The 16,086-nt window shown below is 58.7% G+C and overlaps 1 protein-coding gene across 1 annotated transcript; it reads left to right on the top strand.

Annotated features, from left to right (window-relative positions):
* The first annotated feature begins 2,724 nt into the window (after positions 1-2,724).
* Positions 2,725-14,064, top strand: ROBO3 (roundabout guidance receptor 3). Its single transcript, XM_041413842.1, has 22 exons — positions 2,725-2,969; positions 6,593-6,919; positions 7,619-7,776; positions 8,316-8,436; positions 8,511-8,649; positions 9,212-9,339; positions 9,419-9,543; positions 9,930-10,101; positions 10,192-10,403; positions 10,777-10,858; positions 10,943-11,111; positions 11,198-11,364; positions 11,592-11,713; positions 11,794-12,013; positions 12,094-12,206; positions 12,317-12,488; positions 12,612-12,797; positions 12,877-13,003; positions 13,084-13,187; positions 13,265-13,474; positions 13,564-13,720; positions 13,789-14,064. The coding sequence occupies exons 1-22, from the start codon at positions 2,822-2,824 to the stop codon at positions 13,958-13,960; spliced, it is 3,531 nt and encodes a 1,176-aa protein (XP_041269776.1). The 5' UTR covers positions 2,725-2,821; the 3' UTR covers positions 13,961-14,064.
* Positions 14,065-16,086: the final 2,022 nt, after the last annotated feature.

The following is a 16,086-nucleotide window of genomic DNA, read 5'->3' as shown; positions in this document are numbered from 1 at the left end:
ATCCCCACTACCCCCAGTCCTCAGCATTGCTTTTCCTCACCCCCCAGCAGCCCCTGTGCTCCCCTTTCCCTCCTCCCCACCCCAAGTGCTGCCACAATCTCTATAAATATTCAAAAAGCTGCATTTCCCGGCCAAACGCCTGGCTTGGGGTGGGGGGCTCCCGGGGGGAATGTTAATAACGGGGCTGCCAGGGATTCCCCCCGGCAGCGGGGAGGGGGGACCCAGCCGCTCATTTGCCCAGACAAATATCTTGTCGCTCCTCATTATGGCCAAACTTCGTGCCTCAGTTTCCCCCCCCCCCCCCCGCCAGCTCCCTGATGTCGCTCAGTGAGGGGTTAGTTGGGGAAAAATAGGAAGAATAAGAAAGCAGAAAAACCAATGTAGAATAATGAGGATAACAAAGTACGGAGGAAGCCTCCCCCCATCTAAAAACTTTGAGGAGGGTGATTTGGGCAAAGCCTGGGCAAACAGTCGCTAATCGCCAAATCAAGCAGCAATTAAATGCCGTGGCAGTGAGAATAAATCTGCTAACGAGGAGGCGATGCCCCCGCACTCGCTGTTTGCCCAGCTGATTAACGGGATGAATCTGAGGGGGATTATCCATCGGGATGAGGCGGCTCCTTTGTCTCCATTCCCCATCAGAAGCTCTCTCAGAGGAGGTGCTGGATGTGCGTGTGTCACCCCTGGGAGCCCATCGCTGCAGCCTCAGGCCTCAGAGTGGGATTAATACAGAGGTGCTTTAATCCCCGAGGCTCCCAAAACCTCCAGGATTCCCATTAAAAATTCTCACATTTTCCAAGGACTCCATGAAAAGGGGCCCAAGGGTTTTCCACGGATTAACACCCTTTTCCATCCTGTAGTTCCATGCTGGAGATGTCCCATTCCTCCGGTCAGAGGGACCCAAAAGGAGAAGGTGGGGGAACATAGCAGCATTGCCATCAATTCCCATCCCATAGAATTATTCAGGTAATAGTTGGGTAAACCTCTTATTTCACGGATACTTTTTCTTTCTGATCCTACTGAGAAATCCCTGTGCTGCCACATTGCCAGCAGGAGAAGAGGAAAAGCTTTGTGCTCCTACTAAATTAATATTTATTTACTTTCTCTGTGCCTGGCTCCAAGGGACAGATGAATAATGCATTGCCCACCGGACACCTGGCAGATTCGGTGGGATATGAAGAGCCCAGAGGGTGCTGCTGAGGCTGAGTGGGTCAGATGTGCACCTGTCTGCAGCCTCAGCACAGCTCTGGGTGTGGAAAAGCAAGCCTGGGCAAGCTCTCCAGATGTGCAAACTCCAGATGTGCACAAATGGAAACCACCTGGTTCTCCAGATGTGCTTGAGCATCTCTGTGCCTTCAGCTGTGTGCCCGGCTGTGACATCAGGGACCTCTCCAGCTGTTGGTCTGAATGCAGCTGCATCCCCCACCCCACCCAACCCTCCCAGATGTGAACATCCTGGAGATCCTTGGTGCCCCAGATGTGTGTGGAAAAGACTCCCCCTTCCCAGCTGTGTCCCAAGTGTCCTCCAGATGTGAACGCCCTTGGGGACCCAGATGTGCAAACACATGGGCACACTTCAGCTGCTGCTGTGCTTGCAGATGTGAGGCCCCCTCTCTCTCCCAATATCCCAGGTGTGCATATCCAGTCCCCCTGGTCCTCCCCCATTGCCCCTTCCCCACCTTCTCTTTTTCCCTGAGCCCTCTCCAGCTTCCCCACACGCCTGACTTCCCTTTTCCCCCACTTTTCCCCCGTTCCAAGTGCCCCTGTAAAAAATCCCTGTAGAGAGCTCCTCCCAGGAGCCCCCCCCATAATGAACCTCCCTAATGAATTCCCCCAGCCCCCCCTCCTCGGGTGCTCGCTGAAGGAGGCTCATTGCTTTCCACATCAGCCCCAACACAATAATTAAATGGCCAATTGCTACTTACAGATTCAATGGCACCGTGTGCTGATTCCTTCGTGTTCCCCCCCACGACCCCACAAATTCAAGGCCACTGGTGGTCCCAGCACCCCCAAAGTGTCCCTCACTGTGTTACTCACTGCAACAGCCGCATTTCCCCGGGGGCTGCAGGGCGGTGCTGCCTTTCAGGGTTCACTGAGGGGGGGGTCTCGAGTGGGGGGTGACAGCAGCCCCATGTGGTGTCACGTAATTTGGGGTGAAGCCAGGGAGCTGCTGCGTCTGCTCCTTCTCCTCCCTCCAGCCCTAGGACCCCCCCTTTTCCTCTGTCCCCTCAAAATTCATCCCTGTTCCACTCCATCATGAAGCCCCCACTCCATACGGGACATCCCCCGCCTTCGTCCCCATCCCTCTTCTTAGGGACGGGGAAGGCACACAGGGACACGGCATCACCCCGCCCCGGCACCGCCCTGGCCGTCCCCCACCCGGGGGGCGGTGCCGCAGGCTGAGCCGAGCCGAGCCGAGCCGAGCTGGACTGAGTCGGGCTGTGCTGAGCCGAGTCGAGCAGGGCTGAGCCGGACTGGGCTGAACCGGGCCGGACCGGGCTGAACTGAGCTAGACTGGGCTGAACTGAGCCGAGCCCAGCTGAGCAGAGCCGAACTGAGCTGAGCCGGACCGGGCTGAGCCGGACCGGGCTGAGCCGGCTGGAGCTGAACTGAGCTGGACTGGGCTGACTGAGCCGACCCCAGCCGAGCCTAACTGAACTGAGTCGGGCTGAACCGGATGGAGCTGAACTGAGCGGGACTGGGCTGACTGAGCCGACCCCAGCCGAGCCTAACTGAACTGAGCTGAGCCGCATCGGGCTAAGCTGAGCCAGTCTTTGCCGTGCAGGGCAGTGTCGTGCAGAGCCGAGCCGAGCCGGGCAGGATGCTGCGGTACCTGCTGAAGACGCTGCTGCAGATGAACCTGTTCGCCGACTCGCTGGGAGCCGAAGGCTCTAACTCGTCCTCGCTGCTGCTCGGTATCAACCGCTCCATCGCCGCGCTGCACCTGCCCGATCTCACCCCCGGTAACGGTACGTGCTCCCCGGTCCTTCTGTTCCCCCGCCCCGGAGTTCCTGCTCCTGGTCCGGCCGGGATGCTGGAAGTAGCCCACAGACCCCAGCCCCAGCTGGGACCCCACCAGCACCGACACTGGATTCCCGACCTGTCCCCTTGTCCCCAAACCTGGACCTGCCCCATGTCACAACTCCAGAACCGACCCGGTGTCCCCACACCGGCCCCGTGTCCACATTCTGGGACCACCTCCCTGTCCCCAGACCAACTCCCGGGAGTGGTGTGGTGTCCTTAGATCGTCTCCACAACCCCAAACCGAGACCAGCTCGCTCTCCCCAAGGCAGGACTGTCCTGGTGTTCCCAAACCAGTCCCGTGTTCCCAAATCCTGAACTGCAAGCAGCTCCCTGTTCCCAAACTGTCCCGTGTTCCTCATCAACTGCCAGACCGTGAGTTGGGACAGACACCAAATTGTGCCCATGTCCCCAGACCAGTCCCCAGACCCCAAATCAGGGGCAACTCAGTGTCCTCAAACAGCCTTCATGTCCCCACATCCATGCTCAGTTTCCAAACCAGGACCAGCCCTGTGTCCCAAACCTGTCCCAGTGTGCCCAAACCAACTCCCAGACAAAACTAGGAGAGACTCCATGTCTCCAAACCAGTCCTGTGTCCCCAAGGCAAGCCCCAGACTACAAACTGGAACTGGCTCCATGTTCCCAAACCATCTCTAAATTCCTAAACCATCCCAGCGTCCTCCAGCCAGCTGTGTGTGCCCTAATCCTCCCCATGTCCCCAAACCAGCCCCATGACCCCTGTCTGGGACAGAGTGGGGGTGAGGGAGAGCGTGTCTGACTGAATTTTTACTAAATGTTGAGTGTCTCCCTTCTTTTTTAGTCTGTCCCCCTCCAGCTGGCCATGGGTGGGTGGGGAGGGGGCGGGGGTGTTCCCAAACCTCACGGGAGCCCCTGCCCCTGCATAGCCAGCCGGGCACAGGAGGGGGCCTGTCCTGACCCCCTGCTTGTCCCAATTAGTCACGGGGCCAGCTGCGGCCCCCTCAGTCCCTGCTGTGCCCCCCGGGGTACCCAGTGCCCTGCAGCATTCCTTCCGTCCCCATGGCAGCCACATCCCATCCCCATGGCAACCCCGTGGGCACCCCAAACTGCAGCCCCTTGTGCCCGCATCCTGCCCCAGGTGTGGGGGAGCAGGGGAAGGGCGTGTGCGAGTGGGAAACGTGTGTGGGGGTTGTGTGTGCATGTGCATGTATGTGTGTGCATGTGTGTGCATTTATGGGCAGTGTGCATGTGTGCATGCACGTGCATATCTGTACAGTGTGCATGTGCATATGTGTGCACGCGTGTGCATGTGTGCATTTTTGGGCAGTGTGCATGTGTGTGCATGCATGTGCGTGTCTGTACAGTGTGCATATGTGTGTGTGTGCATATGTGTGCATGTGCTCTTGTGTGTGCAGTGTGCATATGTCTGCATGTGTGCATTATGGGCAGTGTGCATGCATGTTCATGTCTGTACATTGTGAAGGTGTTTTATGTCTATACAGTGTGCATACGTGTGCTTATGTGTGCAGTGTGCATGTGTGCATTTATGTGCTGTGTGCATGCATGTGCATGTCTGTACATTGTGCAGGTATTTGCATGTCTGTACATTGTGCAGGTATTTGCATGTCTGTACAGTGTGCATGTGTGTGCATGCAGCAATGTGGGTAAGTGTCAGCTCATGGCCCCACCTGAGCGTGTGTGGATGTGCATGGATGTGCATGGATCTGTGTGTGCCCCTGTGCGTGTGCAGCATGTGTGTGCAGCCTGTGTGTGCACACATGCACATCACCCCTGTGTGATGTGCATGTGTGCATGCACCTCTGCATGCCTGAACACACATGGGTAAGGACACCCCCCCACCTGAACACATGCATGTGTGCAGATGTGTGCATGTACATCCTGCATGAATGCACACACACATACATGCATATGTGCATGTCAGGGGCATGCACACCCCTGCCTGAATGCACATGTGTGCATGTGTGTGTGAAAGTGCAAGCACGCGTGTGTGTTTGCACCTCTGTGTGTGTGTGTGTGTGTGTGTGTGTGTGCATACCCCTGCGTGATTGCCCACATGTGTACATGCACCTATGTGTGCAATGCATGTGTGTACGCATGCACGTGTGTGTAATGCACGTGTGCACAGATACCTGTGAGTGCCTCTGTGTGTGTGCACCCCTGCATGGCTGTCCATGTGTGCATGCATGCACCTGTGCGTAAACACATGCAGTGCACGGCTGCACATGTGTCTGTGCATGGCTGCATGTGTGTCTGTGCACATGCAGGTGCGTGCAGACCCACACCTGTGTGCGCACGTGTGGCTGGGCATGCAGGGGTGAGTGCCTGTGCCACTGGACCAGCAGTGACACTTGGGGACCGAACTACCAAGACACCCCAGGTGGTGCTGGGGACACACGTGGTTCAGCCCAGCTGGCCCCAGCATTAATGAGCATTAATTATCCTGGCATTAATGACCATCTATTAATTCCCACTGTGTGTGCGCAGATACCTGTGAGTGCCTGTGTGTGTGTGTGCACCCCTGCATGGCGATCCATGTGTGCATGCATGCACCTGTGGGTAAACACATGCAGTGCACGGCTGCACATGTGTCTGTGCATGGCTGCATGTGTGTCTGTGCACATGCAGGTGCGTGCAGACCCACACCTGTGTGCGCACGTGTGGCTGGGCATGCAGGGGTGAGTGCCTGTGCCACTGGACCAGCAGTGACACTTGGGGACCGAACTACCAAGACACCCCAGGTGGTGCTGGGGACACACGTGGTTCAGCCCAGCTGGCCCCAGCATTAATGAGCATTAATTATCCTGGCATTAATGACCATCTATTAATTCCCATGCCCTACTAGGGTTGTTTTTTTTTCTGGAACAGCCCCACAACCCCAATATGGGGCTTTTTAAAACTTAAGCATTTTGTGCAGCCCAGAACGACCAGCTCTGCTACAGAAAGTCAGCACTTGCAGCTAATGGAAAAATCCCATTTTGGGGAGAATTTAGTCCCAACCCCATTTCATCCGGGTGGAAACTGGGTGGAAAAGGCCATTACTGGGAGCGAAGCTGCTTTGTCCCACTGGCCTTACCTGACACCCTCCTGACCCGATCTTAAGCTGCACCAAGGGAAATTTAGGTTGGATATCAGGAAGAAGTTTTTTACAGAAAGAGCAATAAAGTTCTGGAGTGGCTGCCCGGGGAGGTGGTGCAGTCACCATCCCTGGGTGTGTTTAACAAAGCCTGGAGGTGGCACTGGGTGCCAGGGTTGAGTTGAGCTGTTGGGGCTGGGTTGGACTCGATGATCTTGAAGGTCTCTCCCAACCTGGTGATTCTGTGATCCTGTGAATTCTGTGATCCTGTGAATTCTGTGATCCTGTGATCCTCTGAATTCTGTCATCCTGTGATCCTCTGGTCCTGCTCCCTCCCCACAGCACCCACCCTGGGATATGCTGGGCTGGGACCTGGCCACACTTCATCTCTCACCTCTTGCCTTCCAAGCAAAGCAGGTCCTGGGGCCGGGAGAGCACCACACAAACCAAGGATGCTCAGCCCCAAACCCACCCCCACCCCTCCTGATTCTCCTGCAGGATCCCACACCCCGCTGGAGGACACGGCTCCCCGCATCGTGGAGCACCCCACGGATGTCCTGGTGTCCAAAGGGGAGCCGGCCACGCTGAGCTGCAAGGCCGAGGGACGCCCGGCCCCGGTGGTGGAGTGGTACAAGGACGGGGAGCGGGTGGAGACGGACCGGGAGGATCCCCGCTCCCACCGCACGCTCCTCCCGGGCGGCTCCCTCTTCTTCCTCCGCATCCTGCACGGGAGGCGGGGAAAGCCCGACGAGGGGGTTTATGTCTGCGTGGCCAGGAATTACCTGGGGGAAGCCACCAGCCGGAATGCTTCCCTGGAGGTGGCCGGTGAGTCCTGACGGGGTTGGGAGGATTTGAGCGGGGGAAATTTGGGATTCTGGTGTCACCCCTAAGCCCAGCCTGCTCCAGTGGCTGTGGGACGAGGGGCTTTCACATTCCCAGACCTCTCTTGCCAAGTGAAGAGGGGAAAATGAATGAAAATAAGAGGAAAATAATTGAAAATAAATAGAGTGAAAAGAAATGAAAATAAATTCAAAGAAGTGAGAAGTATTGGAAATAAATGAAACTAAATGAAAACAAATGAAGAAAGAAAACAAGTGAAAATTAATGGAAACAAAAGCAAGGAAGTGAAAATGAATGTAAATAACAGAAAATAAATTAAAACATGGAAAAAAGATAAAGTGGAAATAACTGAAAGTAAGTGAAAATAAATGAAAAATAAGTGCAAATTAGTGAAGAGAAATAATGAAAAACCTGAAAATAATTGGAAATAAATTAAAATAAATGAAAATTACTGCAAAGGAGTGAAAATAAATGAAAGCATGGTAAAAGAAATTAAAAGAGGTGAATATAATTGGAAATACATGAAAATAAATGAGAACAAATGAAAATATTTGAAAGCGTTTGAAAATCAAGTAAAAATCAATGAAGATAAATGAAAGTCTGTTAAAGCCAATTCAGACCCCTGGCGCTGCCCCCAGCCCGGGGCCGCAGGGCTGGGCAGCTGAGGCCGCTGTGTCCCCGCAGTGCTGCGGGACGATTTCCGACAGCCCCCAGGGGACGTGGTGGTGGCGGCGGGAGAACCGGCCGTGCTGGAGTGCGTCCCGCCCCGCGGGCACCCCGAGCCCAGCGTCTCTTGGAAGAAAAACGGAGTCCGGCTCAGCGACAAGGACGAGCGCCTGACGGTGAGAGGGGCCAGAACTGGGCTGAAGGTGATGCAAGGGGGATGGGGAATGCCGTAGGGACGAGGATGGGACGGGGACGTGGGGTGTGACATGGATGGGGTGCAGTGAGGATGCGGGATGCAGTGAGGACCTGGAATGTGGTGGGGATGGGGGATGCAGAATAGAGTTGTGTGATGGATACGGGATGAGATGGGGATGTAGGATGGGATAGGGATATGGGATGCATCACAGATTTGGGATGCAGTGGAAGCATGGGATGTGATGACAGTGTGGATGCAATTGTGAGATGTAATGAGGATTTGGGATGTGGTGGGGATATGAAATGCAATGGAGATGCAGGATGCAACAGGGATGCAGGATTTGATAGGGATGGGAGATGTGATGTGTGTGTGTATGCAATGAGGATGTGGGATGTCATGGAGATATGGGATGCAGTGGGGATATGGGATACAGTGTGGACATGGGATACACTGTGGATGTGGGATGTAATGGGGATGTGGGATGTGATAGGGATGTGGGATGAGCTGTTCTTCCTGCAGATCCGTGGTGGGAAGCTGATGGTGGCCAGCACTCACAAGAGTGATGCTGGTGTCTATGTCTGCGTGGCCACCAACGTGGTGGGGGAGAGGGACAGCGAGCCGGCCGAGCTGGTGGTCTTTGGTACGTGGGGATTTAATGTTTGGGGCGTCAGGGAGGTGGGTGCCATCCTGCTGGGACTGACAGCCACCCCACAGAGCGTCCAGCATTTGGCAAGAGGCCCCACAACCAGGTGGTGCTGGTGGAGGGGACGGTGGAGTTTGCCTGCGAGGTGATGGGGGATCCGCAGCCGGCGGCACGCTGGCGCAAGGAGGAGGGTGAAATGCCACTGGGAAGGTGAGTAGGGGTTAAGGGGGGTGGCTCAGGGACACCATGGCCAGCCAGGGTTCTGTGGTGCAGCTGGGCAGCTCAGTGTGTGCCAGCCTGGTGTGCTTGGAGCACCTGGCATCCTCATGGCATCTAGTAATTGCATCCCATAACCCTGGTGCATCCTCCATCCTCAGCACATCCTGTGTCCCTACTGCATTCCACGTTCCCATTGTGTCACATCTGCATCACATTCCACATCCCCCTTTGCATCTCAAATCCTCATTGCATCCCACATTTCCTTTGCATCCCACATTCTTATTGCATCCCAAATCCCAATCACATCCCATATCCTCACCGCAGCCCACATCCCCATTGCATCCCACATCCCCATCACATTCCACATCCCCACCACATTTCACATCCCCATCACATCTCCCATTTTCTTGCATCCCACATTTCCACTGTACCTGTCACATCCCACATTCCCATCACATTCCACATCCTCACTACATCCCCACCCCATGGCACCTCACGCCCTCCTGGTGCCCCGGCACGCCGCTGGTGCCACAGCCTCGTGGGGTTCCCCCAGGTGGGAGGTGCTGCCAGACAACACCCTGCGGATCAGCCGGCTGCAGGTGGAGGATGAGGGCACCTACACCTGCGTGGCTGATAACAGCGTGGGCAGGTCGGAGGCATCGGGCACCCTCACTGTGCATGGTAAGGGGGGCCCTGGGGGCACCCTTGGGTGCTGGTGGAGTGCCCAGACAAGCCCTTGTCTCTCCCCACACTGCTGCAGTGCCCCCCCAGCTTGTCACTGGGCCCCACGACCAAGCTGTCACCCCTGGCCAGAGCGTGACTTTCCAGTGCCAGAGCAAGGGCAACCCACCACCCGCTGTCTTCTGGCAGAAGGAGGGGAGCCAGGTCTGTCTCCTTCCCTCATCCTTGACCCCACACCCAATCATAGCCGCATCCTCATCCCAGTTCCATCACCATTTCCATTCCAACATAATCCCCATCCCAATTCCCACTCCATCCTCATCTCATCCCATCTCAACCTCACACCAGTACCAATCTTCATCCCTACCTGTCCTCATCACCATCCCATCACAGTCTCTATTACACCCCTGTCCCCATTCTATTCCCATCACAGTCCCCATCCCATCCCATCCCATCCCATCCCATCCCATCCCATCCCATCCCATCCCATCGCTGTCCCCAATCTCATTGCCATTCCACCCCTAACCCTGTCCTCATCTCATCCCCTGCTTCTCACCCCCCATCCCCACACTAATCCCACTCCCTCTCAGACCCTGCTGTTCCCGGGCCAGCCCCCGGTCCCTTCTGGCCGTGTTTGGGTGAGCCCCAGCGGTGCTTTGACCATCGTCAACGTCCAGCCCAGCGATGCCGGCCACTACCTGTGCCAGGCCATCAGCGTGGCCGGCAGTGTCCTGGCCAGGGCAGGCCTGGAGGTGACAGGGGGTAAGTCCAGTGCCAGTGGAGAGCTGGCACATTCAGCATATGAGTGACACCCATCCCACCACGCAGCAATTCCCAATTTTCTCCCTGTAGCACCCGCTGAACTCCAGCCACCGGTGCTCAGCCTGCTTCCCACTAACCGCACAGTGCTGCCAGTGGGGGCCACAGTGCGGCTGCCTTGTGGGGCGGGGGCCCATGACCCTCCAGGCAGCGTGGGGTGGCTGAAGGATGGCAGTGCCCTGGTAGGTGTCCAGCCCCGTGCCAGCCTGCTGGAGAACGGCACCCTGCAGATCACCGGCCTCCGGGTGAGCCGGCCCCGGCAGGGGCACCCCCGGGGGTACTGCAGGGAGGGAGGGACAGTGGCTGTGAGGGGTGGAGCAAAGGGAGATGGATGCTCATCGTGGTGGGTGCAAGCAGTGCTGGGCCTCAGGGTGGTGGGTACAAAGCGTGGTGGGTGCTCAGGGTGGTGGGTACAAAGCGTGATGCGTGCTTAGGGGTGGGTACAAAGTGTGATGGGTGCCCAGGGTGGTGGGTACAAAGCGTGGTGGGTACTCAGGGGTGGGTACAAAGTGTGGTGAGTGCTCAGAGGTGGGTACAAAGCATGGTGGGTGCTCAGGGTGGTGGGTGCCGAGGTGATGGGTGCTCAGGGTGATGGGGCAGGAGCTGTTCCCCCTGCAGGTGAGAGACTCCGGGCTCTACAAGTGCGTGGCCACCAGCCCAGCGGGCGAGACACGCTGGGGCATCTCCTTGGAGGTACAAGGTGGGTCATGGGGATCTCACCACAGCGGGGACACCGTGGCACTGGTAACAAAGCCACCCCAGACCTCCATGCATCTCCCTGCAGGTGATGAATCTGACCTCTCCCTGCCTTCCCCTGCACCCGATCTCCTCCCTGGGCCACCCTCCACCCCTGTGGTCACCAACGTTACCAAAAGCAGTGTCACCCTGAGCTGGAAAGGGAACGAGGACGGTGGTGCCACTGATGTCACCTCTTACATAGTGGAGGCTTTCAGGTATCACACGAGCCTCTTCTCTGGCTGCAGGGATGGTGTGGTGGCCTGATACCACACTGTCACAAGTCACCCCTGTCCCCCGGCAGCCAGGCAGTGGGTGGCCCGTGGCAGACAGTGGCAGCTGATGTGGAGAGTGAGACCCACACAGTGACTGGCCTTGTCCCTGACACTGTCTACCTCTTCTTGGTGCGGGCAGTCAATGCCTACGGGCTCAGTGACCCCAGCGGCGTCTCAGAGCCTGTGCGCACCCAAGGTGAGACCCAGCAGTGACATCACTGAAGGTGTCCACAAACCCCCCACCCTTGGGCCCATCTCCACTTGGTGACACCAATGGAGGTGCCCGTGCACCCAAAATTTTTGGGTCTATCCTTGCCCAGTGATGCCAGTGGAGTTTCTCATGGGTATGGGTCACCATGACTCCTTCCCTTGGTGACACCAGTGGAGATATGCATGGACTCTCCACTCTCATGTTTCCAGCAGACACCAACCCCATGCAGCAAGGGCTGGATCCTGAGCAGGTGCAGCAGGAGCTGGCACAAGTGGCTGTGCACCTGAAGGAACCTGTGGTGCTGCCACTGGGCACCGTCCACCTCTCCTGGACCGTGAGTGCTGAGCCTCCCTACCAGTACAGGGCTCCCAGTATCGATCATCCCCCCATCCCACCCTTCCCTCGGCTCCTCAGGTGGAGCACCAGGCACCCTTCCTTCAGGGCTACCGGGTGCTGTACCGGCAGCGCGGCGGGCGCTGGGAGGAGGCACAGACGGTGTGGGCACCAGGGGAGCGGGGGGCCCTGCTCACCGAGCTGCGCCGGGGCCAGGACTACGAGGTCAAGGTCCGACCCTATTTTCATCACCTCCGTGGTCCCGACAGCGCTGTGCGGGCTCTGCGCACCCCTGAAGCGGGTGAGTGCGGGGATGGAGGGGATAGTGAGGGTCCCTGGGGACAACCTGGAGGTGATACCCCATGTGTCCTGCACCGGCAGCCCCCAGCGCCCCACCAGGAGCTGTCAGTGTGGCTGGGAATGGTACCAGTGTCCGCATCTCGTGGCAGCCACCACCTCTGGCAGAGCAGAATGGGGTCATCCGTGATTACCGGGTAAGCGTGGACAGCAGCAGGCATGTGGCAGCTCCACTCTGTCCACTCATGGCACCATGTCATGGCATCCTTATGTGTGTTCCTCATCTTTTCCTCCGGGTCCCCACCAGATTTGGTGCTTGGGCAATGAGAGCCGCTTCCACATCAACCAGAGCGTGGAGGGGACGGTGCTGGCGACAGTGTTGCGGGGACTTGTCCCCGGGGTCCCTTACCGTGCTGAGGTTGCCGCTGCCACCAGTGCTGGTGTGGGTGCCCGCAGTGCCCCCGTCCCCATCCACATTGGTGAGTCCCTCATTGTCACAACTGGCACCCATGGGTGGGGCATGATGGGGTCACCCACTGCGGTGCTGGGGATGGCTCCCTGGCACCCCGCCGGTGTGTCCCTCTTTTCCGTGTCACTTGCAGCCCCCTTGGTGGAGCGAGATGTGGGGCCAGCAGCTGGGAGCAGCTTGGCTGAGCATTTAGCAGAAGTAGCCAGGCAGCCAGCCTTCATTGCCGGCGTTGGTGGCGCTTGCTGGGTCATCCTCGCCGCCTTTGCTGCTTGGCTCTACAGCCGCCGCCGGAGGAAGAAGGAGCTCAGCCACTTCACCGGTACAGGGGGGTGCTACCCCTGGGACCCCTCACCCTTCACCCCTCACCCATCAGCCACCCACCGTCCCTCTCTTTACAGCATCCTTTGCCTACACACCCACCGGTAAGCCCATGAGTGCTGCGGGGTCCCAGTATGGCCTCTCGCTGCCCTCACCCCCGTCTCTTTCCACAGTCACCTTCCCTGCTCCAGTGCGCAGCAACCCCAGGTAACCCCCCCGGCACCCCCTGTCCTGCCCAGGAGCCCCAGGGCTGACCATGAGCATTCCTTCACCCCGTCCCCCTGCAGGGCAGCTGCTGGCGGTGGTTACCCGTGGCTGGTGGATGCGTGGCGTGGTGGCAGCACAGCCAGTTCTGCCGGGTGTTTGGGGTCCACTGAGAGATACTACAATGGTGAGGGGTCAGCATGGGGCTGGGTGGCTCTTGAGGGGTTCATGATCAGCCCTGATGGTGCTGGTCACCCTCTGCAGATGCCGGCATCACCCGTTACATCGCCCAGACGGAACAGTTTGGAGTGGGGGCTGGCGAGGGGCCGGTTTACAGCACCATCGAGGTTGACAGTGAAGAGCTCTGCACATTCCCCCGTCCCTTCTCACAGTATGGGACCTCCTACCCTGGGGGGGGTTCCCAGCCAATGGATGCTGCAGCCTCCCAGGTGCCCCGTGGCCGGGCTGAGCACGGTAGGGTGGTCGGATGGGTGGGGGCACACGTGGGTGCTCGTGGTGTGGTGCCCTCCCCACAGCCCCCCCAGCATCCCTCCTTGGCACAGGGGCCAGAGCAAAGCTGGGACAAGCAGTGAAACCGCCGGCAGTGAGCTGGACAGAGCTGCTGCCCCCGCCGCCCTCAGCCAGTGAGCTCAGCCAGTGTGCCCAGGAGGAGGAGAAGGAGGAGGAAGAGGAGGATGAAGAGGAAGAGGCAGCTGGAGGGTGAGTGTGGGGGCTTGGGGGCTGGGCATGCTGCCCCCAGCAGCTACCCTGTGGTCTCCACCCTGCAGGCTGGGGATGGAGGTGTGGTACCCTGGTGAGGACATCCCCTGTGCCACTGCTGCATCCTCACCCACCACCTCCTCCGGCTGCCGTTCCACCGCCACGCTGACACCATCACCTCGCACCACCGAGGACATCCCTCGCCTCCGCGACTTCGATAGCTCCCTCCTGCCCCGGTAGGAGATGGGCCTTGCTTGGTATGGCCGTGCCATTGGGGTCTGGATGTCCCATTGGGGTCCAGATGTCCCATCGAAGTCCAGATGTCCCACCATGGCCTGGGTGTTCCATTGTGATCCAGCCACGTTGTCACTACCCAGCCCTGCCATGCCATCATGGTCCAACTGTGTCATTAGGGTCCAGGTGCCTCACTGAGGTCCAGATGTTCTGTTGGAGTCAAGATGCCTCACCATGGTCCAGATGTTCCATCACAACCCAGCCATTTTGTCACCATTTGGCTCTGCCATGCGGTCATGTTCCAGCCATGCTGCTGAGGTCCAGATATGTCATCTGAGCTCCAGGTGTCCCATTGAGCTCTGGATGTCATGCCCAGTCATGTTTACATGATCCAGTTCCACTGTCCCACCATAGTCTGGCCTTGCCACTGGACTCTGGATCAGGCTCTGGATGTCTCACCATGGCCTGGGTGTCCCATCACAATCCAGCCACTCTGTCATGATCTGTTCCTGCTGTGCCACCATGGTCTGACCATGCCATTTGGGTTTGGATGCCCCAATGGAGTCTGGATGTCCTACCATGGTTCAGATGTCTCTTATGATCTGTGCATGGTGTCACCATCTACGCTTGCTCTCCAGCTGTGCTCTGGCCATGTTTTCATGACACATCCATGACATTGATGGTGACTGGGGCATTGCAATACAGCTGCACCATCACGAGACAGGTGGGCCATCACCACGCAGCTGTGCTGCTGTGGCCCAACTCTGCCATGATCCACCTGTGCCATCACAGTGCTGGCATGTCACTGCACTCCAGCTGTGCAGCTGCAATATCCAGCTGTGCTATGACCCAGCTGGGCAGCTGCAACCGAGCTGCATGGTTGCATTTCAGTTGTGCTACGATGTAGGTGTGTCATGATGTAGCTGTGCAGCTGCAATCTGCCAGTGTGCTTGCAATCCAGATGTGTGGTAGTCCAGCTGTGCCACTGCAGTCCAGCTGTGTGGCTGTAAAACAGCTGAGCCGCCTCTATCCAGCTGTGCTCCAGATGTGCCATTGCAGGCCAGCTATGCTATCACAGCCTTGCCAGGCTCTGGTCCTCCACCCTAGCTGAGCCACTGCACCCATCCAGCTCCCCTTTGCCCCCCAGCTGTGATCCAGCTGTGGCTCTTCTACCCAGCTGTGATGCTTCAGCCCACCTACACCACTGCCACCCAGCTGTGACAATACCACATGGCTTCTTCTGGCTCTGGCACAGCTCTAGAGGGCTTGTGCCAGCACTGCGGTGGCCACTGAGCCCCCATGCCACTCCCCCCACCCTTCACTCCACCCCCTCTTTGCCAGGAGACCCCCCCACGGTGTCAGCATCCCCCCACAGGCACCCAGCCCCTCGGTGACTCCGGATGCCAGCGAGGGCCACCCACCCCGAGCCCTCTGCCCTCCTGGCACAGGTGAGCCCCGAGGGGCCAGTCTGGGTGGGTGGGGGCCTCGCTGGCTGTTGAGGGGGCTGACGCTGCCATCCCCACCTCCCCAGGGAAAACCCGCGGGGCGATCTCCAAAAGTCGCCTGAAGCCCAAATGCAGCCGCTACCGCCGGGAAAAGCAGACGGGAGGTGAGCGGGAGGAAAAAGCCGGGGCGTTCAGGAGGCTCGGGGGAGCTGAGCCCTCTCCTCCCTCTCTGCCGCAGACCTGCCGCCGCCGCCGCTGCCGCCGCCCGGCGAGACCCCCGGCGCCGCTCCGGAGCTGGAGCCGAGCGGGGCTGAGCGCAGGGTCCCCCCCCGCCCGGCCCGCGGCGGTAAGCCAGAGCCCCCGACCGCCCCTCGCAAGGGCTGGGGGTGTCACTGCCGAGCCCCAGCCTTGTCCCCTCCCCTGCAGATGAGGCCAGCCCCTACAGCAAACCCTCCTGCCTGCCCCGCGGGCAGGTGTCTGGCAGCTGCTCCACCACCGGCAGCGTCTCGTCCCGCGGCTCCAGCGGCTCCCGCGGCCACGGCTCGGGGCGCAGCCGGACCCCCGGGGACCGCGGCGAGGGGACCGGGCACGGCCGCCGCCCCGGGGCCCCGTTCCCCTGCCCGCCGCAGGAGAAGCGATAAAAGGGAGGGCGAGTCGGTGACAGAGTTGGGGACATGGGGATGGGAA

Source organism: Onychostruthus taczanowskii, unplaced genomic scaffold, assembly GCF_017590055.1.
Source record: "Onychostruthus taczanowskii isolate IOZ18803 unplaced genomic scaffold, ASM1759005v1 scaffold43, whole genome shotgun sequence".
NCBI classification, from domain to species: Eukaryota; Metazoa; Chordata; class Aves; order Passeriformes; family Passeridae; genus Onychostruthus; species Onychostruthus taczanowskii.
Note: the sequence above shows the minus strand (reverse complement) of the source record. Positions and strands in the feature narration are given on the sequence as shown.

Excerpts from the sequence above, each read along its gene's own strand:
- ROBO3 (XM_041413842.1), top strand. The coding sequence starts at position 2,822 with ATGCTGCGGTACCTGCTGAAGACGCTGCTGCAGATGAACCTGTTCGCC. Across the intron at positions 2,970-6,592 it reads CGATCTCACCCCCGGTAACG|GATCCCACACCCCGCTGGAG; the intron begins GTACGTGCTCCC and ends ATTCTCCTGCAG. Across the intron at positions 12,207-12,316 it reads GGGTCATCCGTGATTACCGG|ATTTGGTGCTTGGGCAATGA; the intron begins GTAAGCGTGGAC and ends GGTCCCCACCAG.